Source organism: Callospermophilus lateralis, chromosome 7 (genome assembly GCF_048772815.1).
Source record: "Callospermophilus lateralis isolate mCalLat2 chromosome 7, mCalLat2.hap1, whole genome shotgun sequence".
In the NCBI taxonomy this organism is placed as follows: domain Eukaryota; kingdom Metazoa; phylum Chordata; class Mammalia; order Rodentia; family Sciuridae; genus Callospermophilus; species Callospermophilus lateralis.
Window position 1 is genome coordinate 93,641,704 of NC_135311.1, and position 20,016 is coordinate 93,661,719.

A 20,016-nucleotide genomic window follows, 5' to 3' on the forward strand; every position below is an offset into this window, starting at 1 on the left:
GAACTAGCTTTCTTTCAGAACACATTCTGTTCAGGGGTCCACCTTAAAACATCCAGACATACAAGCGCACCAGAGCTCCTTTCATGTTCTCATTACTAAGACTCTTCGTCTAAGCCGTGTAAAATAAATAACCTCAAATATTACCTTTAATTACTTCCTAGTCAATGTTTCCTCATCACTAAACTTTATAGCTTCTCAATCTTTAGGACAAACTCAACTCGAGATTCTGACTCTTCCAGGAGACAGGTGGAGGAAAGCAGTTTCTCCAAGATCCGATTTGGGAGTCCCATAACTTGTGGATGAGCTAGGTGTCAGAGCATTCAGAACCCGACAGATGAGACCTCAGGGGGATGGGGCTGAGCCCTCGCAAACAAACCCGGAAGTTTTTCGTCTGTTCGCCGCCCCCTACAGGCCATGTCCGCTACTGCAGCAAGAACCTTGCTCAGCTCATGAAGTATATTTTGCTCTATCCTTAGTTCCCATTTCCCTGGACCTCCAGATCTACTCTCCATTTCCCAGGAGACTGAGTAAGGGGGTCCACTCAAGAATTCCATCTTGAAGACATTATAGGGGCCACAGGCTTCAAGAGTGAATTGATTTTCTGGAAATAGGTGCCAGAGGAAATGGAAACATGTTTAAATGTATGTGTTAGCCGAAAAGCTAAAACTCTCCCCATAAAAACCAACCTACTTCCTTCTTTTATTGCAAATAAATCTCCCCCTTTCCTTTAGTTTCTTTTCTTAAATGGAATAAAAAGTGGAAACCAGTCGTGTTGCCTTTAAATCTTAACGTGGGAGCGGATTTCAATGCCTTTTGTCGCAGGTGCCAGCGTTTGATAACATCAAGCATGAGTTACACCCCCCCACACACACACACACACTAGACGCACCAAGTGCTTCTGTTCATTAAGTATGGTATTTGCATTTCCCCTTCTGCCCTAAACTGTTTTAGTTTTAAAAGCTTCAACCCAAAAGAGTTTTTCAGGGGGCTAAGGCTAGGCCTACCTTCCTGACATCTGACAAAACTTTAAACAACCGCTGGCCGGTTAGGGGGTTTGGGTATGAGGGTCTCCTACCCTTCAAGATATAAAGGAAGGGGACCATCTCCAGGCTGTAGCTCAAGAGTGAGAGTGGCTGGAAGGAAAGTTGCCGGTGGACCTCTCCTCCTTTACACCCCGCTGCCTAATGCATCGCTGGAAAAAGCCCTGCGGATCTCAAGCGGCTGCTTGTGGCTGTGTCACGCTGCGGGCTCAGGCTCGGCCGGTATTGCTGCTATGCGCGGAAATATGAGCGAGTAATTTTATAAGTAACAAAGGATCAGAGATGGAATGAGGCCCCTGTTATCCAATGTCATTTAGAAGCCTTGGATCAGCAGCTTCTTGAGGCTAAAAGTGAATTCAAGAAGCCCTGCCTTTCCCTTTTCCCAGGGGTGTCAGCTAAATTTAGAAATAACCTCTATGTGTTTGCACAAATCATGTACCATTTGCTGTTTGTGTAAAAAACCGATTAGCCAGACACAACTGTGAAACAACTTGTTACTTTTATAGCTGCAACACACAAACAAATTTAGATCCGTTTAGTTTTCCTTGTAAAAGGAGATTAGATGGGACCCGCCCGAAGACCGTGCGGTCCCTATTCTCGTCTACGTGAAGGTTACTTTTGCTCCACTGGCGGTGGTTGATGGTCGGATTCTTGTTTATTAAGTTAAACTCTCTCACCCCCTGCAGCTTGTTTTATTTTAGGACCCTGATCCCGAAGGAATGTTTACTCAGGACACAATAACGTTTACCGTTTACCAGGAAAACAGATTCGGGTATTTGCGAGGAAGTGTCTTTTAAAGCGACCCACTAGCCCACGCCCGCCGCGGAAAAACAAGGCTCCGATCCGCGGTGTGGAGGCGTCTCCACCATCTGGGCGGCGAAGTGGACAACAGCGCCAGGGACTGGCCGGGTTTTATTAACAGGACGCTCCCAGGGCCGAGCTGACAGTGCCGCCACCCGCTCCAGTAAAAGAGATTGCGCATAAGTAATTGTAACAGCTAAATTAATTACAAAATAATTAGAATTGATGCCGTTCGAGGGTATGCTGAAGGTGGCGGAAACCGGTCTCCTGCGTCAAGATGTTTCTACCTTCATACTTTTTAAAAGAAAGACAGCTGAAATGCACATTAAAAATAATCTACGAAGGCATTCCCCATTATTACACTACGATCTCGCATTTCACACTAACCTAGACTAAGGTAAAAGAAAAAAAAGGGGGAGGGGTGATGTGCACCTGTTTTTAAAAGGGTATTAATGGTGTTTCGTTGCCTTGAGAAAGGCTTCGGGTTGGACGGAAAGAAAGCATCTATAGGAATCCTTCAGAAATCCAATTATCATGTGGATGGATTAGTGCCAGAGAAAAGGGATATCTTATTTGAAAATATCATGAAAGAATAAAACAATTATGTTTTATCTATCATGTTAATATAGATAATACCATCCTACTGCAAAATTTAAAATGCCATCACATAAATTTAAAAATATCAATTGAGTTTATTTAGCACTTCCACTTAAGGAATAAAAAGGAATTTCAAAATCGAAGATTTAAAAGCTAAAATCAGGGAAGTTTGGAATTTGCTTACTTTTGAAAGGATAATTAAAATGACTAAAAACTCATATGAGATGTTTTCATTGTCTTAAAAACTTCATTGGTTTTTCTTTAAATATTTAAAAGACTGCTGTTGTTTAGAATTAGGTGTGTGTGTTTTCTTAAATGACAGCTTACTTTACATAACTGTCTGGTTATTTAGATTTAATGGATTGGTATGAAGGAGATCATCTCCTGCATCTTGGTTTTTGGTGAAAACTAAAGGAAAAAACATTAATGATTTAAATTAGGTATACTTTTTCTTCAATTAAAATGTTCTTACACTCAAATTGTGAATTATCAAAGTTTGAAAAGGTCATTACTTGAAACTCCTTAATTTTCTGGGGAAGATAAAATGCAAATTCCATTTAAAAATCTTGTCATTTACTTCAGACACCTAAATAAAACACTATGTCGAGCATTTTAAAAATTTATTTACAAAGTTGTGTACAACACGATGGAATAACATTTAGAATACCATATATATTCATTCATATATAAACAGACTTTTATAATAGAATGACACTTCGCCTTTTTGAAAATTTTGTATTTAAAATTTCCCAACGTCTCTATACATTTTCTCAGATAAAACTGCGGAGAGTGAACCTTCAAAAAAAATGAAAGTTCAGAGCTCTAAATCTACTGAATTTGTTTTTTTTCTTAAAAAAATAAAAACCCCAAAAGGAAAGTCAATAATTTTTATACAAATATGTACAAAGAATTTCCCTCCACCCCTACGATACTGAGAACAGGCGCCGTCGGGGTGCATTTTTGGAAAATTCGGTTATTGGTTTTACCTGTATGGAAAGCTATTCCCGGCGGGCGCGCGGTGAGTTTGCTCGGTCAGCTTAGGTGTGCGCGAGGGGATGGAGGCCGCGGAAGGTCGGTGTTGGGGGATCGGGGTAGGGGTTGGATATGGCCGAGTCCAGGATTAGGCAGGGGGACCGGGACCGGGGCAGAGCGCGCAGCCGGGAAATGCACACGCTGCCTGAGGCTGCCGACCGGCCTGCGCCCCGGCCACCGGCGCGTCCCTATTGCGCTGGCCACTTGGCTTGAGCGGCGGCGGCAGCGGCGGCGGCGGCGGAGGCTGCAGGCTGCAGGAACTGTCCAGAGAGCGGCACGCTCAGAATGGGCGCGATGGTAGCAGTCGTCCGGCTCAGAGACAGTGGCTGGTGCGTGGCCATGAGCGCCGCCGACTGCACGGTCCCGGGCGGCCGCAAGAAAGATTGTGCCGTGCCGCCGCCCCCGCTACCCCCAGCCCCCCCAGTGCCACTGGCACCGCCAGCGCTCCCGGCCGAGCCGCCCGGCGCCGCGGGGCCCCCTCCGATGATATTCTCAATGCTGAACGACGGCCGCGCGCTGGGCTCAGACTTGATGAGCGACGTGGTGCCCGCCGCGCCCGCCGTACCCGCGGCAGCCGCGGCCGCGCCTAGGCTATTAAGCTGGAGCTGCAGGCCCGGGCCGAGCTGCGAACCAAAGGCGGCAGCTTTTCGGCCCAGCTCGCCCGAGGGCAGCAAGGGCACGGCGGGCGGCAGCACGGGCGCCACTGGCGGCAGGGCATATGGGTACTGGAGCGCTGCGGCCGCTGCTGCAGCTGCTGCAGCCGCTGGATGCGAGTAGGCACCGGCTGCGGCCGCTGGGTGCAGGCCGTAGGGGCGGCCGTATGGTCCCGCGGCGCCTGCCGCTGCCGCCAAGCTGTAAGCGCCGAAGCTCTGCATCATGAGCGCCGTCTGCTCGCGCAGGTGTTCCTGCTGGTGGCGCTTGAAGCGTTTCCGGCGCCGCAGGAAGCTGCCGTTGTCGAACATATCCTCGGACTGCGGGTCCAGGGTCCAGTAGTTGCCCTTGCCTGGGTTGCCCGGCTCGCGGGGGATCTTGACGAAGCAGTCATTAAGTGAGAGGTTGTGGCGGATGCTGTTCTGCCAGGCGGGGAACTTCTCCCGATAGTAGGGGAAGCGATTGCTGATGAACTCACAGATGCCACTCAGGGTCAGCTTCTTCTGCGGGCTCTGCAGGATGGCCATAGTGATGAGCGCGATGTACGAGTAGGGTGGCTTCACCAGGCTGTTCTTGGGCTTGCTTGGAGTCAGGCCGCCAGCCGCACCGCTACCCGCGCCGGGCCCGCTACCGCTCGTGCCGCCCTCTTCGCCACCCTTGCAGCCGTCTGCCTCCGGCGCTCCCGCCTCGCTCGCAGGCCCGGCCCCGGCTCCCGCCGCCTCCTTGGGCAATACCAGGGGCTGCTGGTGGGGCGGCTGAGACTGCCCGTGATGGGGTGTCGCCGGCGGCACCTCGTCCGCCTCGTCCAGGCGCAGATCCGGCGGCCCCGCAGGGCTATCGCAACCCGCGTCGCTGTCCTTCTCCTCCAGCCCGTCGTCACCCTCGCCCACCACATCGATGTCCACGTCCTCGGCCGTCAGCACCGTCTGGCCGGACATATCGCTGGCGCTGCCGCCGCCGGAGAGGGTCATCCCTCCTCGGGGTTGGTTGCGGCGGCGGGGACGGAGCAGAGGGCGATGGGGATTGTTAGGGGCTGCTAAGGAACTCAGGGGAAGGGGATTTGGGCGCCCCCGAAAGACTGGGGGCAGGGAGAGGGGAGGGGGGCGCAGGTGGCTCGGGGCCCTCCTGGCTTGGCTCACACTCGGAGGCCCGGCATCTCGCCGCACGGGCGCTGATGTCCGCCCCCCGTAGCCGCGCTCCTCGAACTCCTGCGGTCCCTGGCGCTCGCTACTAGGCGTTAGCTACCCGCTCGCGGCTGGGGAGGCTGCTTCACGCCGCGCCCCCTTACTTCGCCCGCCTTCCTCGGCCTCTGGCCCGGGTGTGGGGCACAAGAGCTGTTCAGGCGGGCGCGGGACGCCGGGCGCCAAGCAGCTCGGGAGGGCGCTGGCAGGGGCAATCGAAGAGGGGGGGTGGTGTCAGGGACGCCGAAGCCCGGGTAGTCGAAAGTCCCGTTTTAAGGACTGGCCTGATAGATTACTTTCTACTTAAAGATCCAGCGGGAGGCGGGGCCACGTGACCACGCGTGACGTCAGGGCCGCCGCGGAGCCGGCCAAACTCAAGTTGGTTCTGGGAATTGTCAACAAAGGGACGAGAGACTCGCAACTCCGCACCGCACCACGCGCCCAGCATCCAACCGGCCCCGAGGGCGCTCCGGCCCGCCTGGAGACCCCTGCCCAGGCTGGATTCCAGCGCGGGGGTCCAGTGAGGGTGTGAGTGTGGGTGGGTGGGAGTGAGGGCGTGGGCCTAAGAGTGTCCGAGGGACCGTGCGGCTCCCGCTGCCCTGCCTTCCCCGCCCCTTATCCTTTCCTCCTCCCCTCCCCCCCCCCGGTTGCTAACACTCCTTGGACAGAGACTGGCAATGTAGAAGAAGCCTGCCATCTCATTTTTAAAGAAGAAAAACTTATTAGTCTCTGTTTTGTTTATTGTTTTCTCTCTAAAGACTAAAGGCAACGCACCGGGCTCCCTCTTGCTAATTAGACTTAAGACCCCCCTCCAGCTTCTGAGCTCATTCCGAGAGAAGACACCTGCTGAGGTGCCTTTTTTTTCCCTCCCCTCTCCTCTCCCTAAACCTAACCACTTGGGTCCGTCCCTGGCTTTCCTGGCTGGACGCGGGCGTGTTTTTCTGCGTATGTATATACATATTTTCTCGTGGTTACAACAGCATTAGTTTGGGGCTTACTCAGGTTAGAAGATAGCTATCGATTAATCTATTAGAATAGTTGCGGAGAGAAATAAAAACGACGTGAAACAACAGGGAACTTACAAATAAAGAAGCCGTAACTGGCTGCTTGGAGTTGTTAAACGATTTAGCATATGAAAAAGTCGGAAATGAGGAGCTGGGGAAGGAGCTGGTATTGGCCGCGGCCTGGGTAAGTCAAATGGAGCTGGGAAAAGGCCTTGGGCCTCTAGGTTAGACGCCGCGCCCAGGCCCCGATCGCTGTAGAATCGGGCCGGTAGCAAACAGCGACTTTGTGGGCGGTGGGCACGGCCTCCTGGGACCCCGGTGGCCTCTGGCATGCCGGTGGACTGGGCTCTCTTTTGCTGCTACTTAACATGGATTTTCTCTTAAAGCATAGGCAAATGCTTCAAGATTTAAGTTCCGCGGAAACCAGCGACAAAGCCATTGAAGGAGGCGGTGAGAATGTGGCCAGTACACACGGAGTTTCTCTGGCAAAGAAAGTCAGTGATGGTAAGAAAGACGGCGGGGATTCCGACTGGGACAAGGGCTGGGGACCCCAAATTGACCCAGGTGCGTGGCGTTGCTGGGGCGCAGGGACCTCACACCTCCAAGGGGAATCAGTGCTCCTGACTCGGTGAATCCACCACGAGCTCTTTCCTCTGGCATTAGCGCCTTTCCGGGGTGGAGAGCTTAGGGAACCCAAGACAGGTCTGTCGGCAGAAGGCCTGGAAGGGGAGGGCCAGCTTCACCAGAGGAAAGAGGACGAGGGGAGAAGGTCTGAGGGAAAAGAATTAGTGAAATATTTACAGAGGGCACTAGGAAACTGAGTTAATTCCTGGTAGAGAGTGGCGCTTCTGACTCTGTCTCCCCGTCTACCACCAACTCTTTCTCTGGCGTATCAAATAAGTAAATAAAATGAAAACTAAAAATCTGTAAATTTGCTTCATTGCAGGCATCGCGACACACAGATTGACTTTCATCTGGGTTAGACAGTTCCCTTGGATTTAACACTAGCCCTTTGGATCCCTAATTCGCAGAACGTTCCCGATTGGGGACAGGGACAGGTTTGGGGCAGTGACTATCCTGAGACTCCCTCCAACCTCCAAGGCCTTTCGGTTTCTATGGGATCTCCATAACCCTAAAACGCATTTGAGTTCATTTCCGCAGCTGCATCGCTTTGTGGCCCGCAGGCTCGGAACCGTTTTACAATGCCGTCTAGACAGTCTACCACGAAATCAACACGAGCTGCGAGCTAGCTGCCCATCACCCCAGGCTTCAGAGGTCGAGGTTGCAACTGCCCGAGCAACCTAAAGGAAGGTCCTAAAGGGGAGTGGGGGTGGGGCAAAACAAAACTGAAATTTAAAAATGTAGAAACTCCTTTTGCCCATCTTGGGTCGCTCAGCTCCAGAGGTAAGCTCTGGGCACCACACGGGTCCCACTGCGGCCTGGGTGGCTGGCCTGCAAGGTGCGTGGGTACGTATGCACGGGAGAGGATGGGGACTCCAGGGCTGCCCTCACTGGTCATTCTGAAGTGATCTCCTAATGAACCTAATTTCGATTCCACTGCCCTCCCGAGCTGGCTCTCGGGACTTCCTACACGCGGTTGATCGCAGCCTCTCACCCTCCCTCTGCCAAGGCCGGGTCTGAGCTGTCCATTCTCTTGTGTCTCCTTGGAAGCTCCCTGGAGAAGGGGGGTGGTGAACAACTCCCAGCTGCCGGTTCCATTTGTTGCGCTTTTTTCCTTCGACACAATAAAAGTCAAATTAATTGATTCATACCATTAATTACGGTGCGTAGCGTGAAAAGCGACGCTTCCCCTCGGTTAGAGATCTATTGTGCTAATCTCTTGTTCAATCAGTGTTACCATCTGATGCTGGGTCCAGCCCTTACAGAAACTTTTCGCGTCGATTAGCTAAATGATGAGATGAGACGTGCAGGACCTACTGGCTGCTGCCCCGACGTCCCGCGCCGGTGCCGGCCTAACGGCTTAATATCGATTTCCTGCGGAGGCAGCGGATTTTTTCCGCGGCCAATCTCAGCTTGGGAACTGGCTGCTGGTTTCCTCCTTCCGGGAGAACAGTAGTGTCCGTGCAACCTCCCGGCGCGGGAAGGAGGGGAAGCAGCCGCCAGCGCAGGTGGGAGGCAGGAAGGTTCCCGTTGCCCCAGCCGCGGGGGGTCGCGCGGCCAAGAGGGCCTGAACCCGACCCCATGCAGGATCCTATCCGAAGAGCCCAGATTCTGACCTAAATAGTTTGCCGATTAATTGCAGTTTGCAACTAAAAACCCGCACGTCGTCAGTTCCCTCCAAACTTTAGGATAGGGACAGAAGAAGCGAGGTGAAGAAAAGAAAGTAAGACATAGTGAGGGGGAGAAAAATGTAACATAAAGAACGGGAACAGGGAGGGGGCGTGGATAAACGTCGTCTGAGTCTCGAAGGGTTATTGGGGGGTCACAGGAAGATCGAGTGTTTTCAGGCACACGATTATGAGTGAGAGTGACTACTTGGGTCACAACAAGCAAACTTCCCAGCAGATATTTAAAGAGGAAGATGGCAGTCAGCGGTCTCAGCTACTCAAGTATTTGAAACGATTCAGCCAAAGGAAAGTGGTATGCAACTCCTTTGGTTTCTCCTAGGGGCAGGCTGAGTGTGTAGTACTCGGCTGGGGAAACCGCTGGGATAGGCCCCGCGGCGGGGGTGGTGGAGGTAGGTTCTAGCCACAGGAGGCTGGAAGAGTGGAGTCAGGATCAATAGGAAGAAAATTGAGACGTCTCCAGGGGAGGGGAGATTTAGTGTGTGTGTCCTGGAAGAGGGTGGTGGTGGGGAAAAGGGTATGGTACAATTTATGACGGAGAAAGGGAGAATTAATTACAGCTCAATTTGGGTTCTCGAGTGGTCAACACGGGAGGAGGGGCAAGGCCACAGGGTGCGGGAGGCGGGAATGGCCCACCTACCCATGAGCAGGCCCAAGAACCCAGGTGCCCTCTTTCTCTTCCTCTATGTCAGAGACTGTTGATGCCTTGACTAACTCGTTGAGGCTACCTGGATAGAATTATCATTGCTGTGCGCTGATGATACACTTTTCTTACAATCCGGGAAGATGGGACCAGGTTCTAAGGAGCGAGGGACTCATCTCCCACCAAGGGCAGCTATTCCCCGCTTGTAGAAGAAACAAAATGTGGGTGGAGCCATTTGGAAAATACCCCATCTTTTCCTCCCCTAGCCACCCCAAACTTAAGTCTGTTCCTTCTCAACAATCTAAACTATTATCTACCTCTTTGGATGACTGCCACCATGGAAGGTGGGAAGGATAGAGGGAATACATGGGGCCCCAACCCACTCAGACTATTTCCATTTCTCAGTGGGTGGGATTTTTCAAATCACTTCTCTGCACCACCTCTCTAGTATACCTCTCCAGATTATCTTGGGTGGGGGGGATATTTAACGTTCTTGCTTCGGTTTGCATCTCAAAACTTCATTTATTTTCAGTGTCTGCCACTCAGAGGCCACGCCAAGGAGTGCCTGTAAATGGCAAGAGACCAAAAGGAAAGGAGAAGAGAAAGGGAGAGAGAGGATGGTTTTGAATTTATTTATATTGGAAATGTATAAACATCCATTCTGTAAAAGGCAACACGTTTAATTAACGATGAGAGAGCAGTTAGGGGCAGAAAGCTAGTAAAATTGTGTGATAAATTTATGGCATTGTTAGCGTGCTTTTAATTATGGCTATTATGTTAATTATTTCACATTAGCATGGAGTTATCAGCAGCATGTCAGATTTAATCAAAACGAGCCTTTCTCTCGAAAATTGTTCTTTTCATCCGCGAGGAGAAAGGTCCTGGGCAGGATCGGGGCTTAAAAACGACTTGGCGTTGAAAGCTCCAGGCTTTCTGACACTGTTTGGTCCGATGCGGCGGGGCCTGGCAGTCCGCTGGGTCCCTCCAGGCTACCGGCAGCACACGGAGGAGCTGAGGGCTGGGTTTTTAGGAATTCACCATTTTCACCCCCTTCCGAGCCGACACTTCATCATGCAGGATCATTCTGTCAAACAATATGATGCTGCTCATTTTTATCTGTCCCGCTTTACAAAATCCCCATTCAGCCGGCCGAGGAGCAACAAAAGCCTCGTAGCAACTCGGCGGCCGCTGGCGGTCACAGCCTCCATCAAACGCAAGAAAAGGCCAGAGGGGGCCGAGGAAAGCCAGAGGCGAGCGCGCGCTCCCAGTCCCCCGAGGGAAAGAGGCCAACCGGGACCTGAGCGCCCAGGTGGCGGGTCCACGGGTGTGGCCCTGGCGGGACACGCCTCTCTCTCAGGCCCGCGCCAGCCCTTGGCCTCCCTGCGGGCGAGCGCAGGGCGAAAGCGCCTTTCCTTCCCAGCGAGCGACTCGCCCACCCAGGCCACATCGATTTCTTAATCACCGCCGATCGATTTATTGGGAGCAAATAAATAGCCCGTTTTGGAAACGTTTCAATTGTGGGCTTGATGGTTGGGTCGCCGACGCAGGAGGGCGCGCAGGGCTTCGGGGCGCGCGCGGGAAGAGGCTTGTGGGAAGGTGGGGAGCGCAAAGGCGACGCGAGCCGCCCGGGTGCCTGGAGTCCGCACTCGAGGCCGACCGCCGCAGGTCCCCCGGTACTGGATCTTCGGCGAGGCCCTGGCCTCTGATAGGGTTCCGAGTCTTCTTCTGTCGCTTTCAGCTGCTTCCGGAGGTGGGGCAGGCAGGACCTCGCCATCTAGTCTTTTCACCTTAGGTCTAGGGAAGTGCTCCTGGCTTTCTGACTCTTAATGGAAAGTCCCTGCTCAGGCCACCGAGCGACCCGGAGCCAGGCCCCAGGACCCGCGCGATGAGAGTCCTCCCTGGCAGTGGGCAATCGGACCCGCCTCATTTCGAGCCCAGGCTGCGGACGCCAGGGCCTCCTCGCCCCTGGGCCGGGAGCGGCCTTTCTGCACAAGACCATCAGGCCCCCGCCCTGGCCGGGACAGGGCTGCGGACCCGCCAGCTGTTGCCTTATTTTTAGCGCCATTCCATTCGCGCAGTTATATTTAACTGGATTCACTCCTCCGAGGAGGTCGGTCGGACATCGAATTCTCCACATCGCAGCTAGGTCCCGCCCGACGTGCCTCAGGGTCAGTTCCTCAAGGGGCAGATGGAAAACCCCTGCTTAAGAATCTATGACATCTCCGGAGCTTGGCGAGAACCCGAGAGGGAGGGAGGCCTGGTTGTACAAGCAGTAGCTATAGTGCCTGCAAATGCACCCAGTGGGAGTCCTCTTTGCGTGGGGGAGGGGAGGACAGAGGAGGATTCAGTTCTAAGCAAAGATTCTCTGCCGGTAGTATTGGGTCCATTTCCTACTTAGGCATAACCCAGGGTGCACAGGTGACCTGGAAGACCTCTTAACAACTCTGCCCCACTAAAAGTTTGTGCCTTCATATTCATGCAGGAATTCCCTGTCCTCCCTACTCCCCAACACACCCAATAAGTAAGTTAATTTCGAATAGAATGTTGGCTTCTCATTTCTGGCCCAGTTTCCCCTTAGCAAAATCTTTAAAAAGGCTTTACCACTGGCTAACTCACATCCTGGAGAAAGGACCCACTTGAATAACATACAGAATTGTAATACACCATTGTAATACATGCGTCGTTCACGTCAAACTGATTTACAAAAAAATTACAAACAATTCGAAAGCCATGTACCAAAGGTACATACATATGTAGATGTGACATCAGAAATATAGAACCACTTTTTTTTTTTTTTAAATTTTTTTTTCTAAAGCTCAGGCTATTCGGAGTCCTATTTTAAAATTTGTATTTTGAGATAGGGTCTTGCTAAGTTGCCCAGACTGGCCTAGAACTTTAGATTCTCCTGCCTCTGGTCTCCAGAGTAGCTGTGGTTACAGGTGTGTACCACCACCTTCGGGTAGAAAGATTTTTTTTTAATGTAAATTCTTGTCCTCACATTTTAAAAGAAACACCCCCCCTCCCTTGAGCCCAAAGTGGGTATTCCTGACTATCTCTTTTTGTAGATCTCCCTGCAGTGTAGAAATTTCTTGGACAGAAGTCATACCTACAGCTGAATTCAAGACTTGACATATATAATTATTTATTCTTTGTTAATACTTTTTGAATTTTTATGGACTCTGGAAGGTGCTAGGCGTGAAAAGAAGAATTAAAGCCAAGTCCCCTCAAGGAAGAGCTGGGCGTGAGAAACAGTGTACCCCGTGCTGGAACTGTGGCACAGGAAAATGAGAGGATCTTTCTCTCTGGGTGGGAAATGAGAAAGGATGAAGCCCTCCAGTTCAGAGGATAACACTGACCAGCTAGCTCTGACTTCAGGGATATTTAGGGAAGATTAGGGAGAAGTAAATTAGAATCTAGGGACACTTTGAGAAAAGAATGTACTAGGTTGGGCGCCTCTCAGTACTCCTGAACAGACAGAGGCTATTTCGTCTCATGGGAAATAAGTAATAAAAGTGTGACAGGGAAATTGAGGGATGGAAGAAGGGAAAAGAGAAGAGTGTGAAAGTAGAACCTCGCTTAGAAATTTTATCTAAGTCCAATATGTCTCCTTGTAGACTACATGAAAGAACTTTGACAAAAAACACATGGGAGAAATTTCAATGAGAACCTGGGTAAAAGGGAAAAATCTGGGAAAAGATAATGACAAGGAGAAACTATTGAAAAGGCTGGTTGTAGACACGCTGACTTTGTATCAAAGGCCAAGCCGTAGATCTCTGAGAAAGCACATAAGAAGGCAGGTGTCATCTTTGGACTGTCAACTCCACAAGGAGTTTTGTTCTGTTCTCTTCACTGTGGAACCACTAATGTGCAGCCAAGCACCTGCAAGTGTGGAGCTCCAATAGTAATGGAAGGGATCACCAGGACACTGCCATACTCTGATGACTCTTGATGGATACTTATTCAAGAAAGCCTGTAGTTAAGTTGTAGTGTGGTGAGTTATAAATACACATCACTGATAAATACACATCAATGTTACGGGAGTGAAGAGTAGATACAACTATGCCTAGAAAGGAGAAGGGTGTGAAAGAAGGCTTCCTAAAGGAAATAATTCTTGACCTGTCTCAAATGATGAGTAGCAGTTAGGTAAATAAAAAGAGGAACAGAGTTCTAGGCAAAGAACAGAGCATGAACACAGTTGTACAGGTATGCCAGCCAGGAGAAGCAGTGTGACTGAAACAAGATGAGGGGGTTGATTCAACAGGGGTGAGACAAGAGGAAAATCATGGAGCTTCCTGGATATTGAGCCAAGAACCCCAAAGTTGATAAAGAGCCACTGAAAGGTTTTGTTGTTGTTGTTGTTCTTTTGATTTTTTTCCCCCTTCCTGGAGATTGAATCCAGGGGTGCTCTACAAACGAACTACATCCTCAACCCTTTTTATTTTTTATTTATTTATTATTTTGTGGTGCTGAGGATTGAATCCATGGCCTTGTGCATGTGAGGCAAGCACTCTACCAACTGAGCTACATCCCCAGCCCCTTTAGTTTTTATTTTGAGACAGTTTTGCTACATTGCTGAGGCTGGCCTCAAACTTGTGATCCTTTTACCTCAGCCTCTGGAGGAGCTGGGATTATAAGCATGAGCCATCATGCCTGGTTCATGAGAGATCTTGAGTGAGATGGCCAAACTATGCACTTTATGAATTCCCAATCCATAGAAACCATGAGAAAACAAGTATTTGTTATTTTAAACTGCTAAATTTTGGAGTACTAGATAACAATTATAGGGAGAAACTAAAAATTCTGAAGGATTTTAAATCTATGATTGGCCATGATCAGCATAAAATTTTGAAATTGAGCACATAAAGGATAAACTGGAGGAAGCCAAGACTAGAGACAGTAAAGAGATTATTTCTGTTATCACAGCAAGAGGTGGTTCAGATGTGATTTAATTGTTAGCAGTGGATGCTGGGTATCATGACATATGCCTGTAATCTCAGTGATTCTGGAGGCTGAGGCAGTAGAATATCAAGTTCAAGGCCAGTCTTGGCCATTTAGTGAGACACTGTCTCAAAGTAAAATTTAAACTGGGGTAGGGCTGCAGCTCAGTGGTAGAGCGCTTGCCTAGCACATATGAGGCCTTGGGTTCAATCCTCAGCACCACAAACAAAATTAGGAAAAGAAAACACCACTACCACCATAACCTTTGATGCTATTTCACTATAAAAGAAAACTCAAATTCATAAGTAATATATTTCAGGTGCCCAGCAGCTCAGGAGGCTGAGGCAGCAGAATCACAAGTTCAAAACCAGCCTAAGCAAATTATCAAGGCCCTAAGCAACTTACTGAGACCTGCCTCAAACAAAAAAGTAAAAAAGGACTGGGGATGTGGCTCAATGGTTGGGTGACCCTGGGTTCAATCTCTGGTACCAAAAAAAAAAAAAAAAAAAAAAAAAGATTTTTCAGGTGTGGGTCTGGGGATATAGCTTAGCTCAGTGGTGGTAGCACCTGCCTAGCATGTATGAGGCTTATATTTCAGGTGTGCCATGATCTAGCTTCAACCTGGCTTTTACTTATTTATTTGCTTTTAGCATTGCTTGGATGGAACCCAGAGCCTCATTGCATGCTAGGCAAGCAATATACCACTAAACTATCTCCCAGCCCTATAACTTACCTTTTAGTTTCACTTGCATGCTATGTTCCAAAACCACCCTCAAAACAAATTAAGGGTGACTGATTTTATTTATTTATTTATTTGCCATACTGGGGATTGAACCTAGGAGTGTAGTACCTCTGAGCTATATCCCCAGTCCTTTTTTTTTTTTTTTTTGGACAAGGTCTTACTAAGATGCTCTAGCTGACCTGGCATGCCCCAGCCTCCAGAGTAGCTAGAATTATAGGCATGTGCCACTGCACCTAGCTCAAAAACAATTTTTTTGATGTGGTGTGTCTTTGGAATGTGTTTTCCTATTTTCCAATTGAAAAGCTTTCTAGGAGTGTTCAGTTTAGTTGTGAAGAATGAAAGAGGAAGACGTTGTAAACCCTTGAAGGAAGACATTGAGAGGCTTAGCTTATTATTATTATTTTTTTTATCCAGAAAGTAACTATTACAGAATAAACAGAGAAGGGTGTGTTTTAGCCATTATCATCAGTGTGGAGAGTGGACTCAAAGGGGAAGATGACGAGTTAAATTTTGTACATACTAAATCTGAGGTGCTGGTGAAATTCCTGAGGAGAGATAATTAGAGATAAGGGTCTGGAGGAGTGCTGACCAATGGAAATATAACAGGAGGCACAAATGTGCACCATTGTTTAGCTCAATACACCTATAAATATTGCCGTTTCAGTATGTAGTTGATATAACATTTACTGAGATATTTTCCATTCATTTTTTTTTTCTTGCTAAGTCTTTTGAAATATGATGTGTATTTTAACCTTACAGCTGTCTCAATTTGAACTAGCCACATTTCAAGTGCTTCATAGCCGCATTTGGCTAATGGCTATCATATTGGACAGGTCAAATATAGAGCTTAAGAGAGAAGTCGGATTGCAAATAAATATTTGGAAGTCATCTGCATTCAAGTGTGCTATCAAAAATAAACATCAGAGGGCTGGGGATATAGCTCAGTTGGTAAAGTGCTTGCCTCGAATGCACAAGGACCTGGGTTCAATCCCCAGCACAAAAAAAAAAAAAAAAAAAAAAAAAAAAAAAAAAAAGATAGATGAATAAATAAATAAACATCAGGAGCTGGATATATAGCTCAGTTGATAGGGTGCTTGCCTTGCATGCACAAGACCCTGGGGTCAGTTCCCAGAACCAAAAAAAAAAAAAGAAGGAAAAAAAATTCTTCATTGCCTGCATAATCATAAAATGTTACTGTTTGGCTTTATTAAAAGATATTTATACATATTTCCTCTTTTTGTGAAATTGTCCCACAGTGAGGTGATCAATTACTTCTCCCTACTGACCTGGAACAAATACCTACCAGATACCTACTTCTCAAGTATAATTTCAAGTATAATTCCCACCCCCCTGCCCCACCCCACTGCTGTCCTTAGCACTAGGATTTTTTAAAATATTTATTTTTTAGTTGTAGTTGGACACAATACCTTTATTTTATTTATTTATGTGGTGCTGAGGATCGAACCCAGGACCTCACACGTAGTAGGCAAGCACTCTACCGCTGAGCCACAACCCCAGCCTGAGTGCTAGAATTTGAACCAAGGATCTTAGACTTGCTAAGTGCTCTGACACTGACATTTCCACTCAGATACGTCCTTCCTAGATCTATTTTATTCTCAGAAGTAACCTAATTTGGATAACAAATTATGCGGTTGCTCCAAAACACATAACTTTCAATACATAGAACCTACTCTGAAGCCAGCCATATAGACTTCTACTGAGGGGTAAGAAAATGCTCAAAACAAAGAATGTAGGTACCATAAGAAACAAATAAATACGGGCACTATATAAGTATAGTTTTAATTGACTCCCAGTTAGGTCAGGGCTTCTATTTGCCCTCTTTGAGGTTTTCTGAAGGGAAATTGAATTAGAAAAACCTAAATACATCTGTACATTTGCAGGATACTTGCACCCCAGGGTGGGGTGATTCACAATGCACTTGCCAGGTGCCAGGTACCCTCCTACACAATTCACCTGTATTTACTATTATTACTACTATTATTATTATTTGGTACTGGGGATTGAACCTGAGGGTGTTCTACCACTGAGTCACATCTTCCGCCTTTTTTATTCTGGGTCTCTCTAGATTGTTCAGACTATCCTGGAACTTGTGATCTTCCTGCCTCGGTCTCCCGAGTTGCTGATATCACATGCCTGCACCACCATGCCCAGCTACATATATTTATTTAATCCTTATCATAATCTTCTGAGGGAGGAGCTGTAACTATTTCCATTTCACAGATAAGGAGGGTCCTCAGCCAGGACATGACCTGGTGGGGTTTGGCTTCAGGGCTCAAGTTCTAAGCCACCACACTGGGCTATTCTGGGGCATCATCTTGCTTTTCATCTGTCTCTCTTCTCTCTTTTTGTTTGGTGGTGTGTGTGTGTGTGTGTGTGTGTGTGTGTGTGTGTGTACCGGGGATTGAACTCAGGGACACTTGACCACTAAGCCACATCCCCAGCCCTATTTTGTATTTTATTTAGAGACAGGGTCTCACTGAGTTGCTTAGCGCCTCACTGTTCCTGAGGCTGGCTTTAAACTCAAGATGCACCTGTCTCAACCTCCTGAGCCTATGGGATTGCAGGCATGCGCCATGGTGCCTGCCTGCCTCTCTCTTCTCTTTCTCACCTCCAATAGCTTTTTCAGTGATCCTCACAATTGAATTAAACCTTTCAATGCAGCATATTGGTTAAATGTTTCCAGAATTTTGTTATTATTTGAATTATGGAAGATGATACGCAAATATTTTTATTGTTTATTACTGCAGACTTGGATATTTTGCTCATTTATGGTATGAAGATATGTGTTAACCATTTCATGCCTTTTTATGTGTGTGTGGTGCTGGGGATTGAACGCAGGGTCTTGTGATGCTCAGGCTGACCTGAGCATCAACTGAGCTATATCCCCAGCCCTCATGCCATTTTCTTTTACAAGAGGCTATAGTACTTTTCTGCTAACTCCTTTTGAGAGCCTCTCAGAACAGTCCTTAGGAAAAGAATGAATACATATTTTTTTGTTACTCCCTCTAATTGTTATCTATTACTACATTACTCTAAAATTTAGTAGTTTAAAATAACAAATGTTTATTTTCTCATAGTTTCTGTGGATTGGGAATCAGACAGGGTAGTCTTGCTCAAGATGTCTCACTAACTCAGTGTGGTGGCCCGCGATTATACTCCCAGCAACTTGGGAGATTAAGGCAAGAGGATCACAAATTTAAGGCCAGGCTCAGTAATTTAGTGAAACATTATCTCAAAAAATAAAAAGGGTTCAAATCCCCAATTAAAAAAAAAAAAAGAAAGAAAAGAAAAGAAAAAAGATCTCTCATGAAAGGTTGAGAATGTGGCTCAGTAGTAGGATCCTTACCTCACCCTGTAGTTCTGAATTCAATCTCCAGCACTTGGGGGAAAGATCATCTCATGAGATTGCAGACAAGATGCTTGACTAGGGCTTCAATTACCCGAGGATTTGCTTGGGGCTCACTTGCATGGTTATTCGCAGGAGGCCTTGGTTCTTTGTCAGATAGGCCTCTCCAAAGTCTTCGTAAATATCCTATGACAAGGCAGCTGGTTCTCCAGAGCAAGTGACAGGAGAGAAAAAGCAAGGAAGAAGCCAGGAAGTTGTTTATGACCAACTTCATCACATGCTCTCATTTATGCCGAGTCTATTGGACTCACAGGCAGCCCTTGATGCAGTATAGAAATGCACTATATAAGAATTATCCTAGAGGCTAACTAGCACAGCCCACCCTCTGGCCTCCATACTCAGGTTTCTTCCTCTTGCAAAACGTACTTACCTCTCTCAAGATTCCCTAAAGTGCTGGGTGTGGTGGTGCATACCTATAATCCCAGCTACTCAGGAGGCTGAGGAGGAGGATCCCAAACTCAGGGCCAGGCTGGGAAATTCAGTGAGACTGTCAAAATAAAACAAAAAGGGCTAAGTGTGTAGCTCAGTGGTAGAGAGTTTGCCTAGCATGCATGAGGCCTTGGGTCATGCCTCAAAAACAAAACAACAACAACAACAACAGAAAAAAACCAAAAAGATTCCCTAAAATCCCATTCCATTACAGTATCAGCTCAGATTTCAGAATTTCATCATCTAAGTCAAGCTCAGGTATAGATGAGACTTCTCAGGGATAGTTCCATAAGTACAGCTCCTGAAATGAAATTCCTCTTGATCTGAAGACTTGTGGACTAAGGAGACAAGTTATCTTCTACACACATTCAACACTTAGTGGTAGGACAAGCATAAGATAACTACTATCCAGACACCCCTGTTCAAAAAGGGAGACTGGGCAGTTACACTAGCACAACTGATCCATAGCAATTTTGAAATTCAATGAGGCATTTGTTAGTATTTCCCTGATCAGGGTTCCATGCCTGAAAAATAATTCTCCAGGACTCTTGGCTCTAGCTTTTTAACTCTGACTCCACTCTCATAGCCATCTTTTCTTTCTCATGAAAGATAGCATGTGTTTGCAGCTGAATACCATAATTTTTTTAAGCCTGTGTCCTCCTTGTGGAAGTTTCTGGGGTATCCAAATATCTCTTTTCGTTTGGCACCGTCTATGTCTTTTTCAGTTCAAGCTTGTTGGGTTCTGCCAATATAATTCTCTTCTGTTGATATAATTCTCTAAGAATCTCCTGTTTTTCCCATGGTCATGTGTTGATGGAAATGAATCCCATTCCAGTTCTAGAGGGTGAAACTTGCTTGATTTAATCCAGATATGATTAAATGACTCACCTTGCCAAAGATTGATTAAGACAGTTCAAGTGATGTCATCCTGGCCAGTGTGACAGAAGAGAAGACTATTCAAGGGTTTCTGTAAAAGGGTTTCTTTGGTGGCAAAAAGATCTCTAGGGAAGAAAGAGTCCTTCATCTACTTGACATTTGCATCTGCATATCATACTTGTTATTGTCATCTTGTGGCCCTGAGGCTGGCAGAGAAAAAAAAAGAGGAAGAAAATGGAAAGTACTTAGGTTCTTTGTTATGTAATTGAGGAACTGAACTAATCAAGGCTGGAAAGAAAAAAACATTTTCTTTATTTTAAAACCAGTTACACCAGGGGACCAGTTATGT

At 47.6% G+C, this 20,016-nt stretch overlaps 1 protein-coding gene and 1 long non-coding RNA gene across 2 annotated transcripts; one reads left to right on the forward strand and one right to left on the reverse strand.

Moving 5' to 3' along the window:
- Window positions 1-3,162: 3,162 nt before the first annotated feature.
- Window positions 3,163-5,535, reverse strand: Foxd3 (forkhead box D3). Its single transcript, XM_076862330.2, has one exon. It carries the CDS (start codon window positions 5,090-5,092, stop codon window positions 3,659-3,661), a length of 1,434 nt encoding a protein of 477 aa, XP_076718445.1. The 5' UTR covers window positions 5,093-5,535; the 3' UTR covers window positions 3,163-3,658.
- Window positions 5,536-5,705: 170 nt separating this feature from the next.
- LOC143404683 (uncharacterized) lies at window positions 5,706-8,039 on the forward strand. The gene is made up of 3 exons (XR_013091927.2): window positions 5,706-5,830; window positions 6,693-6,810; window positions 7,253-8,039. It is a non-coding gene; the product is annotated as an uncharacterized LOC143404683 (long non-coding RNA).
- The last annotated feature ends 11,977 nt before the right edge of the window (window positions 8,040-20,016 follow it).